This window comes from Nicotiana sylvestris, chromosome 7 (genome assembly GCF_000393655.2).
Source record: "Nicotiana sylvestris chromosome 7, ASM39365v2, whole genome shotgun sequence".
Classification (NCBI taxonomy): Eukaryota; Viridiplantae; Streptophyta; class Magnoliopsida; order Solanales; family Solanaceae; genus Nicotiana; species Nicotiana sylvestris.
The window spans coordinates 6129217-6150935 of record NC_091063.1 but is presented as its reverse complement, the minus strand read 5'-3'; the positions used below and the strand labels follow the sequence as shown (position 1 = coordinate 6150935).

The 21719-nt window shown below is 41.7% G+C and overlaps 1 protein-coding gene across 1 annotated transcript; it reads left to right on the top strand.

Moving 5' to 3' along the window:
* The first annotated feature begins 844 nt into the window (after positions 1 to 844).
* On the top strand, positions 845 to 12725 carry LOC138872705 (uncharacterized). Its single transcript, XM_070151115.1, has 4 exons — positions 845 to 946; positions 1046 to 1118; positions 11826 to 12092; positions 12235 to 12725. Exons 1-4 carry the CDS (start codon positions 845 to 847, stop codon positions 12723 to 12725), a joined length of 933 nt encoding a protein of 310 aa, XP_070007216.1.
* Positions 12726 to 21719: the final 8994 nt, after the last annotated feature.

Sequence of the window (21719 nt, the reverse complement as noted above, 5' to 3'; positions counted from 1 at the left end):
GATTGCGATATAGCCAATGCACGAAACTACTCACTTTATACCTCTCGGTAGCTTGAGTGAATTTGCCCTAATTGACTTTCTCAAGACCAATTGGGTGTCAAAATTGTGCAAGAAATATATGCTCAAGTCGGGTATTACTATCTCTAGGTTTAACCCTTTAATTGGGGCTATCAATCTCTTGAATACATCCCAATTCCTTATTGGACTGATTTTCCTGGACTCAAGCTCTCTTTCTCAAGAAAAGCCCAAGTAAAAAAGGCAAAAATTAGTATTTGCAACCATTAATTCAATATGGAAAACACAAATCAGTCCAAATATCAACTACCCATAAACATCTAAGCCTTAAAACAAAAGACCCATCAAATACCCACACTAGGATTGAGCCGCAACCCTAGCTAATGGGTCTAGCTACTCATAATAATGGAAGAAATCAGATATTTAGATGAAAAATAACCCATATAATATGATTACAAACTAAGAATTGAAGATTCAGTGTTAAACTAGCAACAAATTACTCAAAATGGACTAAAACCGTCGTTCACGTGCTCTGCTAAGATAAAGATACCCTAAAAATATGAAAAAGAAGTATTTATACAAAGTCAAATTTTCTGGACAAAAATACCCCTGACGGAGGTACCGCAGACCGCGGAAAATGCACTGCGGCCGTGGTGAGGCTTTTTAGCTTCATTTATAAGTCTCTGAATCTAGCCACCACGGACCGCATAAAATGCACCGCGGCCGCGGTGGCTTCACTGCGGACCGCACAAAATGGACCACGGACCGCGATGGCTTCCAACTTCCAAACTCCTAGCTCTCTGAATCTCCTCTCTGCGGACCACATAAAATGGATTGCGGCCGCGATGAGGCTACTATGGCTGCGAAGAATCTACTGCAGACTACAGTGCTTGAGCTTCCAAAATCGCATCTCTCTGATCTTTTCCACCACGTACTGCAACAAATGCATTGCGGTCGTGGTGGGGCTATTGCTGTTGCGGTGGATTTACTGCTATAGTAGTGCTTTGACTTGTTCTTGATACTTGAGCAGGTTTCGCTCTTTTTTGAGCTGGTTTTGACTTCGTTGTCAATTTTTGACCAAACACTGCAAACAAGCACAACATGTAAGCTTTCGAGATTACTTGTATACATTTTTAGTCCAAAACTCAAGCAAAAAGGAGTATAAAATAGACTAGAATCCCTAGTTATCACGTCACCTAAAACTAGCTCAACGATGTGAAATCCGGGATTTCATACCCTCAGGACAACATTTACAATCATTACTTACCTCAAACCAGAGGCAGAGCTAGGATTTAAACCTTATGGGTTCGGGATTATAATCCTTTGAAGTTACTGGGTTCTAAATTAATAATTTGTACATATTTATTGAATTTCTAAATACAAATATAGAGTTTAAATAAAAGCTATCGGGTTCAGTCGAACTCGCAACCACCACTATGGCTCTACCACTGCCTCAAATCGGTCCAAACTCTAGCGCGCGATGCCCTTGCCTCTCGAATCGGCCTCCAAATGCTCCAAATCTAACCAAAATTAGTATATTATCATCAATATACACTAAAGGAAAAAAGCTCAAGCAAAAATAATCAAATTAACTCAAGAATCCCAAAATTTCTCAAACTCGGCCCCCAGGCAAACGTCTCGGAATCCGACCAAAGTCTCAAAATTTGACAAACCATTCAATTACGAGACTATCCATACTAGTTTCACTCAATTCCGACTCCGAATCGGCTTTCAAATCCCAAATATTCATTTTATGAAGTTCCAATATTTTTCCTCAAATCTCTACTCAAATGATGAATACAACGTTATAATCTTGTATTTTAGCCAATATTGAGTGAGAATCACTTACCCCGATGATTTACTTGAAAATCCCTCGAAAAATCGCCAAAGCCCGAGCTTCTAGGTCAGAATATGAAATAAAGCCCCAAATCTCGTATTTATAGTGCACCTTTCAGATTCCTATCACCACTGAACGCGGAAAATCACCGCTGACTACGGTAAATCACTGCTGACCGCGCTTCTGGTGGTTGTACAGACATACCTTAGTATTTTGGCCATAACTTGCTGTAAAGATGTCCAAATTATGATTTCTTTACCTTTCTAGAAACTAGACACGAAGCGCTACAACTTTGAATTATCTAAAAATTCCTTGTAGATCAAAAGATATAGGCTTCCGAAGTCGGACCAATGAACCTGCAGATTCTTTCCCTGGAGTGCCTCAGCGCCCCATTTTCCGCTTCAACGCTCCCTACTTTGCCCTCAGTGGAAACTCCCTTCCCCAACAGCGAAAATTAAATACCATAACCATGCCTGAGTTCCGAAAATGCCCGGACTCACCCAAAACACACCTGAGGCCCTCGGGACCTTAACCAAACATGCCAACACATCTCATAACATCATTCAAACTTAGTTGAGCCTTCGAATCACTCAAAACAACACCAAAATACCAAATCGACCTCGGATTCAAGCCTAAGAACTTAGAAACTTCCAAATTGCACAAACAACGCCGAAACCTATCAAATCACCTCCGAATGGCTTGAAATTTTGCACACACGTCCCAAATGACACAACGAATCTACTCCAATTTCCGGAATTCTATTCCGACTCCGATATCAAGATTTCCACTACCGACCGGAAAACGCCAAATTCCAATTTCGCCAATTCAAGCCTAAATCTACCACGAACCTCCAAATTGCATTCCAAACACGCTCCTAAGTCCAAAATCATCCAATGGAGTTAACCAAATCATAAAAATCTAAATTCAAGATCGAATACTAATAAGTCAAACCTTTCAAATTTAAAGCTTCAAGCTAAGATTGTTCTTCTAACTCTATTCCGTTTATCCTGAAAACCAATACCGACGATTTACATAAGTCATAATACATCTTACGGGGCCATTCATGCCCAAGAACTGGCGAGCGAAATGCAAATGCTCAAAACGACCGGTTGGATCGTTACATCCTCCCCCACTTAAACGTGCGTTCGTCCTCAAACGTGCCTAGAGTTGTTCCACAAGCCAACAATCACTGAATAACCTCAACATGCAAATACCCAGGGGTGATCCCACGTCACCCTATCCCATATAGGTCTGATGATGCAACATGACTAAAATTTCGCAATCCAACCAAGCTTATGAACCTTAGAACCAAATTTCCATTTTCGAACTTATCTATAATATCAGAATCTCTCATCTATACGCTGGATAAGTCCGAACAAGCTGTAACAAACCATATCTGTAACCCTAAATGCAATTACATGATATACCACATAACTCAATCACTCGTAGCGATAACTTCAAATCACGGCAACTGCACACAACAACCGAATACCAATAATAAACCTATTATCAAATAAAGTCTCATTCCAACACTTTCGTATACTGCCAATGATGAAAGAAACACGCAAAAAGTCATAACCATTCCTTATATCAACCATTCATGAAACTTCCTCTCCTTTGGGAAAGACCATAGTAAACTTCTAAGACGAATCCCGATATTATCCTTCCAATATACTGAAATCGGATCCGATAGTATTCATTCTAGATCTCAATGACCTCATCTTCTCCAACACAACTACTTTAGTGACATGACACATCGACATAATCTAGATCCACAACCCGTGCGACCCGCACACCAATAAGCAACAGTTCAAATGTACTCAAATCATAAAAAAGTGACTCAAATAAGAGAGATGCACCGCAAGCTCGCCAGTACCACCACTACAAAATGCTGAGAACCCATCACACATTGTAGAACCAGAACACACAAATCTAGCCCGAAGGATCATACCTCCACATAACTCCGCTACAACGCGTGACCCCTCCCAAACGCTGGTCTACATTATATACCTCGATCCACCCTGCTCGAAACCCATAACCATTTGAAATTCAACATCAAGGACCCAGAGTGCAATACTATAACCACATAGAAGAAAATTACATAACACAACACAATCCCGAAAGAACATAACCAATACGTCATCTACCAAGCAATTCCCAATTCTTTTCCCGCTCGGATTCCACTATGAGACCCAAATAGAACTGCACCATATGTGCCCATAACGAACAAATCATAACTCCTCGCAATGCAGAAAGGTAACTCATAGATCATCCCAGAACACTAATAAGCTCAATAACAATCGAATCAACACATCTCTCAATAATAATGACTTAGAGTCAACAAAGCTGACTCAATGCAGAACACACATCCATATTGGCATACCAATGAACCCCTTACCAAAGAGTTCCTGAAGCTACTCCTTCAACTCCTTTAACTCTGCTGGTACCATACGATACGGTGCCCGGTACCAAATCAATACCGAAATCAATAACCCTGTCCGGCGGCATGCCCGGCAGCAGGAAACACATCCGAAAAATCCCTCACCACCGGAACTAAATCAATGGTAGGAGTCTCTGTATTGACATCCCTCACGAAGGCCAAATAAGAAAGACAACCCTTCCCAACCATCCGTTGGGTCTTCAAAAATGAAATCGCCCTACTGGGAACGTAATCTGTCGAACCTCGCCACTCAATCTGTGGCATACCCGGCATAGCCAACATTGCCTCTTAGCGCAACAATCCAGAATAACACGACATAGATACAACCATTTCATACCCAATATCACATCAAAATCTAACATAATAAGTAACAAAGGATCCACTCGGATCTCCAAACCCCCGATAGTCACCACACAAGGCCGATACACGAGACCCACAACCATAACATAACCTATTTATGAGAACTCTCAGCCTCCAAATCCATATAGCACACGAATCACCATATCCGATCCTAATTCCACCATCTAAATCTATAACACACCTCTAATACCCAATCATTCCACGAGGGATACTCCTAAAATTCTTCTGTGCAACTAATCAAACTCGAATATCAGCAGTCGATCAAACAAGAGAGTGTCGCCATACCAATGATGTATTATTAACTCAATCACATTGCCCTTTCTGAAATGTATGCCCTCTTCAAACCACAGCAATTAGCAATATCATTTGCCTAATCATCTGAAATTGCTCGTGCTGCCTAAGAATTTATGACCTTCCTTTCACAACTGAACTGTGACCTTACACATGCAATCTCAACCCTACAAAACATAACGCATATACCTTGTCATCCTATGTCAAATATGAAGACTTCGTAATCCATTTCGAGCCACAAGCAATTACGTACTCAACTAGCCAAGAACTTTCCATTTGATCCCATCTAGAAGAAAATCGCTATACATCACATGCTCCTCACGCCAGTAGAAAATATACATCTCTAACCGTGGTAGAAAAAAAATATCAAGAACTCTCTGAATCTCATTCGCATAAACCAAACCGTCAGGACTAAATCCTTTTGGCTCATCCAAGCTACGTAGGTTACCAAAAACCTAAGAGCATTGCCATGAGACATCTGTAGAAACTCATTACCTCACTAGCACCCAAAGAACTAATCATATCCCTTACCATGCCAGTCTGACCTACTATCAAGCTGTCCTATTTATCCATGTTCCATCTGAATTACTTTCGATTTGATATTTCTCCTTGTCATAATACCGCAATCCTCAACCCAGACTCACCACACGAGACCCAAGCATAAAACTACACTGTCCAAATGCTTGTAAGCTGCTAAATACTCTCTCTAATATCCCCAAAAACACCATATTCTGAATACTTACTCTGAAGAGACTTCCTATAAATCTAAAGCCATTACCTTTATCTTGTTGTTACTGATATGTAGAACCCATAATGATATAGAAATAACACAAGTCTAGACACCCTCCAATGAAAACCTCAGTTTCTAGCCATACACACATCCTGTAGGTCCCCCAATTGTTACATATACATCTTGGATCCATTAGAACAATTTTTGGGAGTCATCTACTCTGCTTAAACCTCTGATAGACTGATCAAACGGACCGAATGACATGTGCTCCATTGGCACTCCAACACCCCAGGAAGTAACCCCACCTTAATGCAACCAAGTGAATTCCTACTCCGTGCATATTACATACTTCACCAATAACAACTCAGGTCATTCCATGATTCTTATACACCCATAAAGCATAACACAACCCCCATCCAAAATTTCTTTTACTTGAGTCATCCTCGATCTCAACCTCTGTAGGCCATAACTGATTCACTAGTATGCCTCAAACTGGAACCGACATAGCAAATAACCGTGCAATCAACTGATCAATAGCAAACTCCTCCACTTGGCTCAAAGTCATAAATCAAAACACACAATAAATCACAATGCCTATACTCTAATACCGCCATAATACCATAGTGAGAATAAACTAAATCCTTCATAAGCTCGTGCAACACAAACCATCTAGTACTTCAAATCATCTATAAATCTCGCATTTACCCTCGTAATAGTCAAGACAATTCTCATACGCGATCCAAACACAATATGCAGCACATATAGTTCACTAGTACAAGAGGACTCGCTACAAAATAGCATAGGGATCACACGCCCTAAGGACACCTCGCAGGAGATAACCTGCTTGCTTCGTCTCAAACTAACATCTCTTTAGACCCTTCCACCGTCATAAACATCACGCCACCACTTAATCTTTCTAAGTTCGAACTCATATCACGACATAAAATCTACTTCATTACCCAACTAAACAACATGAAAAAATCCTTCAACACACCCACAACTCGGGCTATACATCAAATCATGATGGAAATCAAGCACTAGATAGTTCTTTCTACCCTCAAACGGACCCTTCTCGTCACATTCAAATCATATGAACCCATCTCACAATCACATCATACTCATCATATAGCTACCAGTCATCACTTCTACTAATAGGGACACTATCGAACATATAAATCCAAAAGCACGTGCTCACACAATCAACACCTCAATGCTCAAGCTACAAGCAGAGCCCGACCTCAATCTTCCAAATTGTCCTAATATCAACACACAGAAATCACATCTCGCCCCTCGATCAGGGAATCACGAGTTGTCGATGCACAGCTGATACTGAGCGCTCATGCATGCATACGAACGCGTGAAAGAAATTTCAAGAGTTACATTTAGGGCTGAATCAATGACGCACGATAAAAATTCAAGAATGCGGGTTTGCCTAAAGGTTCTGCAGCCTCTCGAGGATAAGTACAGACGTCTCCATGCCGATCTGCAAGACTCTACTAAACCTGCTCATGACTCGTGGGACCTATGTAACCTAGGCTCTAATACCAACTTGTCACGACCTTAAAACCGACCCGGTCGTGATGGCGCCTATCGTGAAACTAGGCTAGCCAACACAATTCCCAAATCAATCCATTTTTCTTTAAAATCATTTTTAAACCATTAATTAACAAGAAGTCTCATAATATAAGTCTAAATAACCAGTTCAGAATAAATACACAGCCCGACATTGGGGTGTCACAACTCACGAGCAACTAGAACTCTGTCTTAATACAATAAAGTCTAAACGAGATGGGGAGACCATACTAAATAAAGCTAGGGGAGATATGAGGGAGACGAACAGGGTTGCGAACGCCATACAGCCATCTTGTCGACTCCGAAATCCTGCTGAATGGACAATAAATGCTCACTATCGCGACCCCCAACTCCTAGATCTATACACAAGGTGCAGGGAGTAATGTGAGATGTCAACTTAGTAAGTAATAAAAGTAAATAGAAGCTGAGCAGTAAGAAAACACATAATTTCACGTCATAACACTACAACAAATACAGTACATTGCTCAAAATAGTACAAAAAACATTTATCTCATAAATCAAACTCAGTTTCAGTAAAACCTTTCCATTTTAAAACATCTTTCAATAGCTTCAGACGAGTGATGAAAATAGTGAGAAAAAGGATAGAAACATAAACAGCCCCTCGGGCAAAACGTGTACCATGAACCGCCCCCCGGGCAAAATATCAACACAACCAGCCCCCGATCTATCTCACAATCACTCGTAATCAGCCCCTTGGGTAACAACATGAAACAACAATAGCCCCTTGGGCAATAACATGAAACAACAACAGCCCGTCGGGGAAATAACATGAAACAACAACAGCCCCTCGGGCAATATCACATCACTCACACTAGGTACCCGCTCTCACAGTGGGTGTTCAGACTCCGGAGGGGCTCCTACAGCCCAAGCGCTATCACGAGCCATTTAATGGCATAATAAATCAGGCCCCGGCCTCTCATATATCACAAATCAGTACAACATTCTATGACGCACAACCCGATCCCATAATATCCTCACAACACAGGCCCTCGGCCTCACTCGGTCAAAAACCTCTCAAGCCACTCGGGCAATAATAAAACATGATGCTCGGCTCAAAATATTAGTTAAAGTGTCAAAACGGAGTAAATACAGTTGAGTTATCAAATCAGTAAAATACAGCATGACTGAGTACAAATATTCAGTCAAAACAGTGAGGAACGGTAGTAAAAAGCCCCTAAAGTCCAAACAGTTGGCACGAGGCCCAAATATGGCATTCAGCCAATACGCAACTCAATAGTCATACGGGGTGGACCAAGTCACAATCCCCAATGGTGTACGACCCCACGCTCGTCAGCTAACGTGTGCTTCACCTCAAAGTAGCACAATAATGTAAAATTCGAGGTTTTATACCCTCAGGACAACATTTACAATCATTACTTACCTCAAACCGGTCCAAAGTCTAGCCCGCAATGCCCTTGCCTCTCGAATTGGCCTCCAAATGCTCCAAATCTAAAAAAAATCAGTATATTATTATCAATATATGCTAAAGGAATAAAGCCCAAGCGAAAATAATCAAATTAACTCAAGAATCCCAAAATTGCTCAAACCTGCCCCCCGGGCTCACGTCTTGAAATCCGACCAAAGTGTCAAAATCTGACAACCCATTCAATACGAGGCTATCCATACTAGTTTCACTCAATTCCGACTCCGAATTGGCTTTCAAATCCCAAATATTCATTTTATGAAGTCCCACAATTTTTCCCCAAATTTTCACCCCAAATCTCTACTTAAATGATGAATCCAACGTTATAATCTTGTATTTTAGCCAAAATTGAGTTAGAATCACTTACTCCGATGGTTTTCTTGAAAATCCCTCGAAAATCGCCAAAGCCCGAGCTCTCTAGGTCAAAATATGAAATAAAACCCCAAATCTCGTATTTATAGTGCACCTTCGGATTCCCATCACCGGTGACCGCAGAAAATCATTACTGACCGCGGTAAATCACCGCTGACCGCAGAAAATCACCGCTGACCGCAGAAAATCACCGCTGATCGCAAAAAATCATCGTTGACCGTGCTTTTGGTAGATGCACAAATAGGCCTTAGTATTTTGGCCATAACTTTCTCTACAGGTGTCCAAATTATAAATTCTTTACCTTTCTAGAAACTGGACACGAAGGGCTACAACTTTTGTTTTTGAATCATCTCAAAATTCCTTGTAGATACAAAGACATAGGCTTCCGATGTCGGACCAACAAACTTGCGGATTCTTTCCCTGGAGCGCCTCAGTGCCCCATTTTCCGCCTCAACGCTCCCTACTTCTCCTCAGCAAAAATCCATCGCCCTCAGCAGAAAATCCCTTCCCCCACAGCGAAAATTAAACACCAGAACTATGCCTGAGTTCCGAAAATGTTCGAACTCGTCCAAAACTCACCCGAGGCCCTCGGGACCTCAACCAAACATGTCAACACATCCCATAATATCATTCAAACTTAGTGGAACCTTCGAATCACTCAGAATAATACCAAAACACCAAAACGACCTCGGATTCAAGCCTAAGAACTTAAAATTTCCAAATTCCACAAACAACGCCGAAACCTATCAAATCATCTCCGAATGACCTGAAATTTTGCACACGCGTCCCAAACGACACAGCGAACCTATTCCAATTTCTATAATTCCATTCCAACTCCGATATCAAGATTTCTACTACCGACCGAAAAATGCCAAATTTCCAATTTCACCAATTAAAGCCTAAATCTACCACGAACTTCCAAATTGCATTCCAAACACGCTCCTAATTCCAAAATATCCAACGAAGTTAACCAAATCATAAAAATCTAAATTCGAGATCGAATACTAATAAGTCAAAACTTGGTCAAACCTTTCAAATTTAAAGCTTCAAGCTGAGATTGTTCTTCTAACTCTATTCCGTTTATCCTGAAAACCAAAACCAACGATTTACATAAGTCATAGTACATCTTACAGGGCCAGTCATGCCCGAGAACTGGCGAGCAAAGTGCAAATGCTCAAAACGATCGGTCGGGTCGTTACAATTTCACCTAATAATTACGCACAAATTTATTAAAAGAAAATCCTTATTCCCTTTGATTTCCTTCCAAATATGGAGACTTGAAGAAGTCACTATATAAGCATATCTCCAAGTAATTTGGAAAATTGAAAACGTATAGTTATCCATTTGTTTCATAGTTTGTTTTGATTTAATTTAGGTTTAGCTTTTTATTTTTGCTTTATTCTTTGTAGCATATTTTCGTGAATTAATATCTAACAATAATTTTGACTTTTAATTTAGAACTCCGCATAAACTCTTTGCTAAAGTTCTTGATTATGCTCTCCTTGATTTTATTGCAATCTATAGTATCAGCCGACCAGGAATGCGTTTATATTCATTTAAAGTGTTGAGATTTTTTTGCTTAATTATGATGTGTTTTATATTTTATTATTATTATTATTATTATTATTATTATAATAATAATAATAATAATAATAATAATAATAATAATAATAATAATAATAATGCAATTTGCTTTTTCTAGCCCTTCTACTAAGTAAATTTATTCTTTTTCCTAAAATTCAGTTTTTTCTTCTTATATAGGATTATAATTACTTACACAGTAATTGTCAAGTTCATTAATCCAATACTTGGCAACTTCCATGGGTTATTCAACATGCTAAAATTATCTAAAGTCGATGCTTCTTTCGCTATTTATAATATATGTCTGTTTGTGCATGTGTGTTCCTTTGTATATTTTTGAGATAGCAACTACATTAAAACTGCAAAAAATTTATAGATTGTGAAACATAAATAGCTGAACTCTAAACAGTTAAAAATTTAACGTAATATGTGCTAACTTAGAATTGTTATATTAAATTTACAGAAAGCGTCCTGAAATATTTTGTTTGACGTCTCCAATAATTTATTCTCTTATAGTGTTTGGTGCGACGCTTTATAGACAAAATTGTTATTTACTATTTTTCTCAAAATATTTTTTAATATTTTACCTTATAAAAGAAACACTACCATTTAGGAAGAAATTTTATCTCTCATGGTAACAATGCATCATTAATAATCTGAAATATATTAAATTAAAGGAGCGAATTTTATTTGGTTTTTTTCAGGAGTTGTTCGGAACGTTGGATTGCTTATTTATTTTTTCAAATGGAATTAAATTGCACATGCGAATCTCCTAAAAAGATGGGTTAGAATTAACTTATTCTAGTAACTATAATGAAACATGAACCTATTTTTGTCTCATAATAATAGGAAGGAGTCCTTCACTAACTATAATTACAAGAAAATAAATTAGCAAATTATGTTTAGAAAAGACTTACGTAAAATTTGTTTACAAAAATATAACCAATAATTTATTTATTTTATTTTATTGTTATAGTTTAATTGTTATCTTGTTTGATTTTTTTTGTACATTGGAATTTTTCTGTTCAACTTTGTAAAAATTGGTAGGGTTTCATCTATCCATTTTAATTCTGTTAGTCACTCCTTTTAGTTATTTTTAGCTTTCAGGTCTGTAGCTTGTAGTCTTTCGTTCTCGTTTTTGGGTCTTAGTGGTAGTGTTTACCTAATACCTTTTTGCTTATAGTGGCGGTAGTGAATGATGTGAGAGTAAGGTCATATCCTTGGGCGGGGCTGGGGGTGGGGTTCAGGGGTGGGAAGGGGGGTAAGAAAGCCTCTCGGTTACGAATTGGGTCCTGGAACATTGGGACGTTGACGGGAAAATCTATTGAGTTAGGTAAGATTCTTCAGAAGAGGAAGATCAACATAGCGTGCGTTCAGGAGACTAGATGGAAGGGTACTAGGGCACGAGATGTAGATGGGTTTAAACTATGGTACTCAGGAAGTGTTAGGGGTAAGAATAGGGTAGGTATTTTAGTAGACAAGGATCTCAGGGAGCTCGTGGTTGAGGTTAGGAGGGTAATGACAGGTTGATGAGTATTAAGCTGGTAGTTAGTGGGTTTACTGTAAACGTAATTAATGCATATGCTCCTCAGGTAGGTTTGAACCAGGATGCAAGAAGCAATTTTGGGATGATTTGGACAAGATGGTACGTAGTATCCCCCACGCAGAGAAGTTGTTCATTGGCGGAGATTTCAATAATCATATTGGGGCTAGTGCTGGGGGCTATGATGATGTGCATGGCGGGTACTGTTTTGGGGATAGGAATGAGGGAGGTAATTCACTGTTGGAGTTTGCTAGAGCTTTTGATTTGGTTATAGCTAACTCCAGTTTCCCGATGAGGGAAGAGCACTTGGTCACTTTTCGAAATTTAATGGGCAAGACTCAGATTGATTATCTTCTCTGCAGGAAATGCGATAAAGGTTTGTGCACTGACTGCAAGGTCATCCCGAGTGAGCACCTTACGACCCTACATAGGCTCCTAGTTATGGACTTGAAGATCAAGAGGAGTAGGAGAAAGAGAGCAAGGTGCAGGCAACTTAAGATCAAGTGGGGTAACTTGACCAAGGAAAAGCTCAGGAGTTAGGGGAGAAGTTGTTGGCTATGAGGGCATGGACGAGTATGGGGGACGCGTCTAATATATGGTCCATGACTGCATATTGCATTAGGGTAGCTGCTGGAGAGGTCTTAGGTGTAACAAAGGGTTTTCCTGGGGATCATAAAGGAGACTGGTGCTAGAATGGAGAGGTTCAAGGTAAAGTGAAAGCTAAGAAAACTGCTTATTTGAAGCTAGTAGAGAGTACAAACGAGGAGGAAAAAAGGACTTATCGGGAGTGTTACATAAAGGCGAAGAAAGAGGCAAAGTTAGCAGTTACGACGGCTAAGAATGCAGCGTTTGCTCATTTGTACGAAGAGCTCGAGGGAAAAGGCGGGGACAAGAGGTTGTACCGGTTGGCCAAGGTGAGGGAGAGGAAAGCCCGTGACTTAGACCAAATCAAGTGCATCAAGGACGAGGATGGCAAAGTGTTGATGGATGAGGCACTCATTAGGATAAGGTGGCAGACATACTTCCATAAACTATTGAATGAGGAGGGGGATAGACACATTGTGCTGGGTGAGTTGGAGCACTCCGAGAGTTGGAGGGATTTTGGGTACTATAGGCAGATTACGGTAGAGGAGGTGGAAGGGGAGATGCGTAAGATGTGCAGGGGCAGAGCAACGGGGCCAGACGAAATCCTGGTGGAATTCTAGAAGAGCGCGGGGCGGGCAGGTTTGGAGTGGCTCACTACGTTGTTTAATGTTGTTTTTAAGACAAAGAAGATGCCCGAAGAATGGATGTGGAGTACGATGGTTCTGCTTTACAAGAACAAGGGTGATATCCAAAATTGCAACAATTATAGAGGTATCAAGTTAATGAGTCACACTATGAAGGTTTGGGAGAGGGTGGTGGAGGCTAGGGTGAGGAGGTGCGTGTCTATTTCATAGAATCAGTTTGGATTCATGCCGGGGCATTCGACTATGGAAGCAATTCATCTGATAAGGAGATTAGTGGAGCAATACCGGGAGAGGAAGAAGGATTTGCATATGGTGTTTATTGACCTCGAGAAGGCATACGATAAAGTTCCGAGGGAGGTCCTATGGAGGTGTTTGGAGGTTAGCGACATCCCGGTAGTGTACATTAGGGTGATTAAGGATATGTACAATGATGCTAAGACTCGAGTGAGGACTATGGGTGGTGACTCAGAGCATTTTCCTGTGATGATGAGGTTGCACCAGGGATCGACTCTTAGCCCATTTTTGTTTGCCTTGGCGATAGATGTATTGTCGCGTCACATCCAAGGGGAGGTGCCTTGGTGCATGCTATTAGCCGATGATATAGTGTTGGTTGACAAGACGCATAGCGGAGTTAACGCGAGGTTGGAGGTTTGGAGACAGACCTTAGAGTCTAAAGGTTTCAAACTAAGTAGAACCAAGACAGAATACTTGGAGTGCAAATTCAGTGAGACCCATGATGTAGACATAGCGATTAAGTTTGATGGTCAAGTTATCCCTAAGAGAGCGAGTTTTAAGTATCTAGGGTCAATTATCCAGGGTAACGGGGAGATTGATAAAGATGTCACACATCGTATCGAAGCGGGATGGATAAAGTGGACGCTCGCTTCCGGTGTTCTATGTGATAAAAATGTGCCGTTAAGACTTAAGGGTAAGTTTTATCGAGTGATGGTTTGATCCGCTATGCTGTATAGGGCTGAGTGTTGGCCAGTCAAGAACTCCCACATGCAGAAGATAAGAGTAGCAGAGATGAGGATGTTTAGATGGATGTGTGGGTGTACCAGACAAGATAGGATTAAGAATGAAGCTATCCGGGATAAAGTGGGAGTAGCCTCCATGGACAACAAGATGCGGGAGTCACGGCTGAGATGGTTCGGACATGTTAGGAGAAGAAGTATTGATGCCCCTGTCAGGAGGTGTGAGAGGTTGGCCATGGTGAGTTTGAGAAGGGGTCGAGGTAGGCCTAAGAAGTACTGGGGAGAAATAATTAGGCAGGACATGGCGCTGCTTCAGCTCACTGAGGACATGACCCATGACAGGAAGGTGTGAAGGTCGAGGATTAAGGTAGAAGGTTAGTAGGTAGTTTATAATGTTCATCGATAGGCTTAGTAGCGTGCATGTCCCTCCATATTCTTAGATTTTTTATTACGATATGTGATTTTGTTCGCCTCAGATATTATATTCCTTGTTGCTATTATTTGATACTACTTATCTTTTATCTCTCCCTTTTTTTCTCTTCCATCTTTCTTCCTTCCTTGCATCCCTCTTCTTCTTCTTGCCCTTCCTGAGTCGTGGGTCTATTGGAAACAGCCTTTCTACCTGCATTAGGTAGGGGTAATGTCTGCGTACAGACTACCTGTCACGACCCAAATTTCCCACCCTCGGGAGTCGTGATGGCGCCTACTAATGGAAGCTAGGCAAGCCAACTGTTTGAACAACTTACTTTTTCCCATTTTAATCCTATAACAATTATGAAACAATAGCTTATAAATAGCGGAATTTAAACAAGCGAAAGACGGACATGTAATAATTTAAGAAAGATGCCAATACCAATCCATACAAGAACTACCCAAGACTGGTGTCACAATTCTACAGACTATCTAGGAATACTACAAATAAAAATCTGAAAGATTTATTACAATATTGTCTCTGAAATATGAGAAGAAACATACTAAAAGGATAGGAGAAGACGCCAAGGCCTGCGGACGCCTGCAGGACTACCTCGGAATCTCCGATTGGACTGAAGGTAGCCACCCAAGCTAAGGTCTGAATGTTGCTGCTTCAGGATCTGCACACAGTGCAGAGTGTAGTATCAGCACAACCAACCCCATGTGTTGGTAAGGGCCTAGCCTAACCTCGGAGAAGTAGTGACGAGACTAGGACTAGACTACCAAATAAACATGTGCAGTTGTTTCATATACAGCAGAAAGATAGTAGCAGGTATGTACAGTTAAGGATGGGAGGGGAAAACATGCTGCGGGGAAACATCAAATGATAACAGAAAGACAGCAGGTAAATATAAGGAACACCATAACTCAACTATCAACAAGAATCAGAAATCAAACAAGTGCACGACATCACCCTTCGTGCTTTTACTCTCATCCTCACAATAAAATAAAATAAACTGCAAGGCATCACCCTTCATGCTTTTACTCTCATCCTCACCATAAAATAAATATAATCGACACGGAATGGTACATCGTGCGGCATGGCATCACCCTTCGTGTTTTACACTCTTCCTCCCATTACACGGCATCACCCTTCGTGCTTTAACGCTCTCTCACCAAAATAATACACGGCATCACCCTTCGTGCTTTAATGCTCTCTCACCAAAATAATACACGGCATCACCCTTCGTGCTTTACACTCTTCCTCACCCAAACAACAAACACAACCAATAAGGGCAAGGAAATAAATGAATCATAATAAAATCCCGGCAAGGGAATAATATTAAAAGCAACAACATCCCGGCAAGGGAACAATACCATAATCCTCTACTCTTTTTCACATTTACTCCACAACTCGATTCACAATTTGAGCCAATGCTCTATAAGGTTCAATTGCCAATTATACTTTCACAAATCACTTTACAACTTGAGCCAATGATCTTCAATGTTAAAATATCAATTGTGATTTCTTTACTTTTCTGGAAACTAGACATGAAGGTCTACAACTTTTGTTTTTGAATCAATTCAAAATTCCTTGTAGATCAAAAGATATAGGCTCCCGAAGTCAGACCAGTGAACCTACGGATTCTTCCTCACCGCGGACTGCACAAAATCGAGTGCGGCCGCAAAGTCCCTCCACCGCGGACCACACAAAATCCTTTGCGTCTGCAAAGGCACCTCCGCGGTAGCACAAAATCATTGCGGATCGCACTGGCGGGTTCAGAGATCTGAAACTGCAACAGCTATGTTTTAAGCCTAAAACATCCCAGAATCTACCCGAAACTCACCCAAGCCCTCGGGACTTCAAACCAAACGTGTATACTAACTCAAAAACATCATATGGACCTACTCGTGTAATCACATCATCAAAATAACATGTTAAACCATGAATTAAACCTCAAAACTCAACATTTTCATCAAGAACACTCAAAGTTCGTAACTCTTCAACTGGTAGTCCAACTCACGTCAAATAAACTCCATTTTTTACCAAATTTAATAGTTATCTTTTAAATACTATAACAAGATTGTACCAGACTCCGGAACCAAAATACGGGCCTGATACCAATGGTTTCAAACATTAATTCTTTTCTTCATTTCTTAGATAATTCAGTATAATAATTTCTTTCAAAAATTGATTTCTAAGGCTTGGGATGTCTGAATTCATTTCCGGGCATACGCTCAAGTCCCATATTTTACTGGGGACCTTCCGGGATCGTCAGAACACGGATCCGGGTCTGTTTGCTCAAAATGTTGACCAAAGTCAACCATAATTAAATTTTAACTCTAGAAATTTCTATTTCTCATATTTTCACACAGAAGGCTTTCCGGATATAGGTCCAGACCACGCACGCAAGTCGAGGTGAGGAAAAAAGGAGGTTTTTAGTCCTCGGAACACCGAATTTGCTTCTAAAACAAGTGATGACCTTTTGGGTCATCACATCCTCCACCTCTAAAACAACCATTCGTCCTCGAACGGACATAAGAAGGAAATACTTGAGTCGGGAAAATGATGGGGATAACGGCTCCGCATATTGGACTCGGACTCCTAGGTCGATGCCTCAGTGGGCTGACCTCTCCACTGAACACAAACAGACGAAAAATTCTTCGATCTCAACTGACGAACCTGCTGGTCTAGAATAGCTACCGGCTCCTCCTCATATGACAATTCCTTGTCCAACTGGAAAGTGTTGAAGTCTAACACGTGGGATGGATCGTCGTGATACTTCCGGAGCATGGACACGTAAAACACTAGATGCACGGCTGATAAACTCGGTGGCAACGTAAGTCTGTAAGCCACCTCCCCCACTCGATCAAGAATCTCAAACGGGCCAATGAACCTAGGCGACACCCGAACCAATACCCGCTCACTGACCATGAATGCCAAATCACGAGCTTACGGTTGGCATAACTCTTTTGTCTGGACTAAGCTGTATGAAGCCTATCCTGAATGATCCTGACCTTGTTCAAGGCATCCTACACCATATCCGTACCTAACAACCGAGACTATCCCGGCTCAAACCATCTAACCGGCGACCGACACTGCCTAACATACAATGCCTTATAAGGAGGCATGTGGATACTCGTTTGGTAGCTGTTATTGTAGGCAAACTCCGCTAAAGGCAAAAACTGATCCCACGAGCCTCCAAAGTCAATGACACAAGCTCGAAGCATATCCTCCAAAATCTGAATAGTGCGCTCGGACTGTCCGCCCATCTGAGGATGAAATGTTGTGCTCGACTCAACTCGCGTGCCCAACTCACGCTGAACTGCTCTCTAGAAATGCGAGGTAAACTGTGTACCTCGATCAGAAATGATATACACGGGCACACCATAAAGACGAACAATCTCTCGGATATAGATCTCAGCTAGACTCTCAGAAGAATAGGAGACTGCCTTAGGAATGAAGTGAGCTGACTTCGTCAGCCTATAAACAATAACTCACACCGCATCGAACTTCCTCTGAGCCTGTGGGAGTCCAACAATGAAGTCCATAGTGATACGCTCCCACTTCCACTCAGGAATCTCAATCTTCTAGAATAGACCACCAAGTCTCTGATGCTCGTACTTAACATGCTGACAATTCAAACACTGAGCCACATATGCAACAATGTCTTTCTTCATCCTCCTCCACCAATAATGCTGCCATATATCCTGATACATCTTCGCGGCGCCCGGACAAATAGAGTACCGGAAACTATGGGCCTCCTCTAAAATCAACTCCCGAAGACCATCCGTATTAGGCACACAAACTCGACCATGCAGCCTCAAAACTCCATCATCTCCTAAGGTTACCCGCTCGGCACCTCCGTGCTGCACTGTGTCCCTAAGGACACACAAATAAGGATCATCATTCTGCCGATCTCGGATATACTCCAATAATAAAGAATGAGCGACTGTGCAAGCTAACACATGGTTGGGCTCAGAAATATCCAACCTCACGGACTAATTGGCTAAAGCCTGAACATCCAAAGCAAGCGGTCTCTCACCGACCGTAATATACGCGAGACTGCCCATACTGGCAGACTTCCTACTCAAAGCATCGGCCACCACGTTGGCCTTTTCTGGGTGATATAAGATGGTGATATCATAGTCTTTTAATAGCTCCAACCACCTTCTCTGCCTCAAATTTAGCTCCTTGTGCTTGAACAAATACTGCAGACTCTTGTGATCTGTGAACACCTCACATGCCACGCCATACAGATAATGCCTCCAAATCTTTAACGCATGAACAATGGGTGTTAACTCTAAATCATGAACCGAATAGTTCTTCTCATGAATTTTCAACTGCCGCGAAGCATAGGTAATGACCTTGCCATCCTGCATCAACATCGCACCAAGTCCAATACGAGATGCATCACAATAAATTGTATAAGGCCCTGAACCTGTGGGCAAAACCAACACTGGCACCATAGTCAAAGCTGTCTTGAGCTTTTTAAAGCTCACTTTACACTCATTCGACCATCTAAACTGGGCACCCTTTTGGGTCAACCTGGTCATCGGGGCTGCAATAGATGAAAACCCCTCCACAAACCGACGATAATAGCCTGCCAATCCCAAGAAACTCCGGATCTCTGTAGCTGATACGGGTCTAGGCCAGTACTTGACTACCTCTATCTTCTTTGGATCTACCTGAATACCCTCTGCTGAAACAACATGACGCAAGAAAGCAACTGAAATCAACCAGAACTCACACTTCGAAAACTTAGCATACAACTGACTATCTCTCAAAGTCTGAAGACCACTCTCAGATGTTGCTCGTGCTCCTCCCGGCTGCGGGAATAGATCAAATATCATCAATGAAGACTCTCACGAATGAATCCAAGTATGCCCTAAACACTCGGTTCATCAAATCCATAAAAGTTGCTGGGGCATTTGTTAACCCGAATAACATCACCAAGAACTCATAATGCCTGTACCAAGTGCGGAAAGCTGTCTTAGGGACATCAGATGCCCTAATCCTCAACTGATGGTAGCTAGATCTCAAGTCAATCTTCGAAAATACCTTGGCACCCTGAAGTTGATCAAACAAATCATCAATTATCGGCAATGGATACTTATTCTTGATTGTAACCTTATTCAACTGCCGGTAATCTACACATTCTCATTGATCCGTCATTCTTCTTAACAAACAACATCGGCGCACCTCAAGGCGAAACACTAGGTCTTTGAAGCCTTTTTCAAGAAAGTCCTGCAATTGTTCCTTCAATTCAGGCGGAGCCATATGATACGGCGAGATAGAAATGGGCTGGGTGCCCGGAGCCAAATCAATGCAGAAGTTAATATCCTTGTCGGGTGGCATACCCGACAGATCTGAAGGAAATACCTCAGGAAACTCACGAACAACAGGCACAAAATTAATAGAAGGAACCTCGGCACTAGAATCACGAACATATGCCAAATAAACCAAACACCCCTTCTCGACCATACGCCGAGCCTTCACATATGAGATAACACTAAGGGTAGAATGACCGAGAGTCCCTCTCCACTCTAAACGAGCCAACTCCGACAAGGCTAAGGTCACAGTCTTGGCATGACATTCCAAGATAGGGTGGTAAGGTGATAACCAGTCCATCCCTAATATGACATCAAAATCAACCATGTCCAGGAGTAACAAGTCTACTCGAGTATCAACACCCCTGATCACAACTATACAAGAATGATGGACACGATCTACCACAATAGACTCACCCACCGGTGTAGACACAAATATAAGAGCACTCAAAGAATTACTAGGCATAATCAAATACGGTGCAAAATAAGATGACACATAGGAGTACGTAGATCATGGATCAAATAGAACTGAAGCATCTCTACTACAGACTAGAACGGTACCTGTGATAACTGCATCGGAAGCTTTAGCCTTAGTTCTGGTCGGAAGAGCATAACATCGAGGCTGGACCCCACCACCCTGGACTACATCTCTAGGACGGCCTGCTGCTGGCTGGCCTCCACCTCTAGCAGCCTGACCTCCACCTCTAACACTTCTACATCCACCTCTAGCACCTCTACCTCCACCTCTAACTGACTGAGCGGGTTGTGGAACACTCGGTGCCTGAACCATGGCACGGAACCTTGATGTTGAGAACTGCTCGATGATCAAGGGCAAAATCTAGCAATATGCCCCATCTCACCGCAAGTATAACAAGCCCTCGGTTGTTGAGACTGCTGACCCTAACGTCCTGAATGACCACCTCGAAAACTTTGGAGTGGTGGTGCACTGATAGGAGCTAGTGGTGCATTGTAGGACTGCTGGTCAAAATACTACATATGAGAACCATGGCCACCTGAAGCACCATGAGAAACCTAAATTACTGACTGAAAAGGCTTAGGATGATGGCCTCTACCATATGAATCCCTGCCTCCAGACGAGGTACCACTGAATCTGCATAAATGACGAGGCCTCTTGTCAGACCCCTGACCACCTCCCTGTGATAGAACCATCTCAACCCTCCTGGCCACATTGGCCGCCTTATGAAGACAAATCTCACTCCCCATCTCCTTAGTCATCTGAAGTCGAATAGGCTGAATGAGTCCTTCAATGAACCTCCTCATTCTCTCTCTCACTTAGTGGGAAGTATAAGTAGAGCATAACGGGCCAAATCAATAAACTTGGTCTCGTATTGGGTGATAGTCATAGAACCCTGCTGGAGATGCTCAAACTGCCTCCAATAGATCTCCCTCTGAGTGACAGGAAGAAACTTCTCCAAAAAAAGCTAAGAAAATTGATCCCAAGTCAAAGCTGGTGACCCGACTGCTCTAGCCAAACAATAATCTCTCCACCAAGTCATGGCGGATCCAGATAGGCAAAAAGTAGCAAAGTCAACCCTATTGGTCTCCACTATCTCCATGTTCCTGAGAAC

Coding starts and splice junctions, on each gene's coding strand:
- LOC138872705 (XM_070151115.1), top strand. CDS start 845: ATGGATTGCGGCCGCGATGAGGCTACTATGGCTGCGAAGAATCTACTG. Junction 947..1,045: donor TCTCTGATCTTTTCCACCAC/GTACTGCAACAA, acceptor ATACTTGAGCAG/GTTTCGCTCTTTTTTGAGCT. Junction 1,119..11,825: donor ACTGCAAACAAGCACAACAT/GTAAGCTTTCGA, acceptor TTTTGCTTATAG/TGGCGGTAGTGAATGATGTG.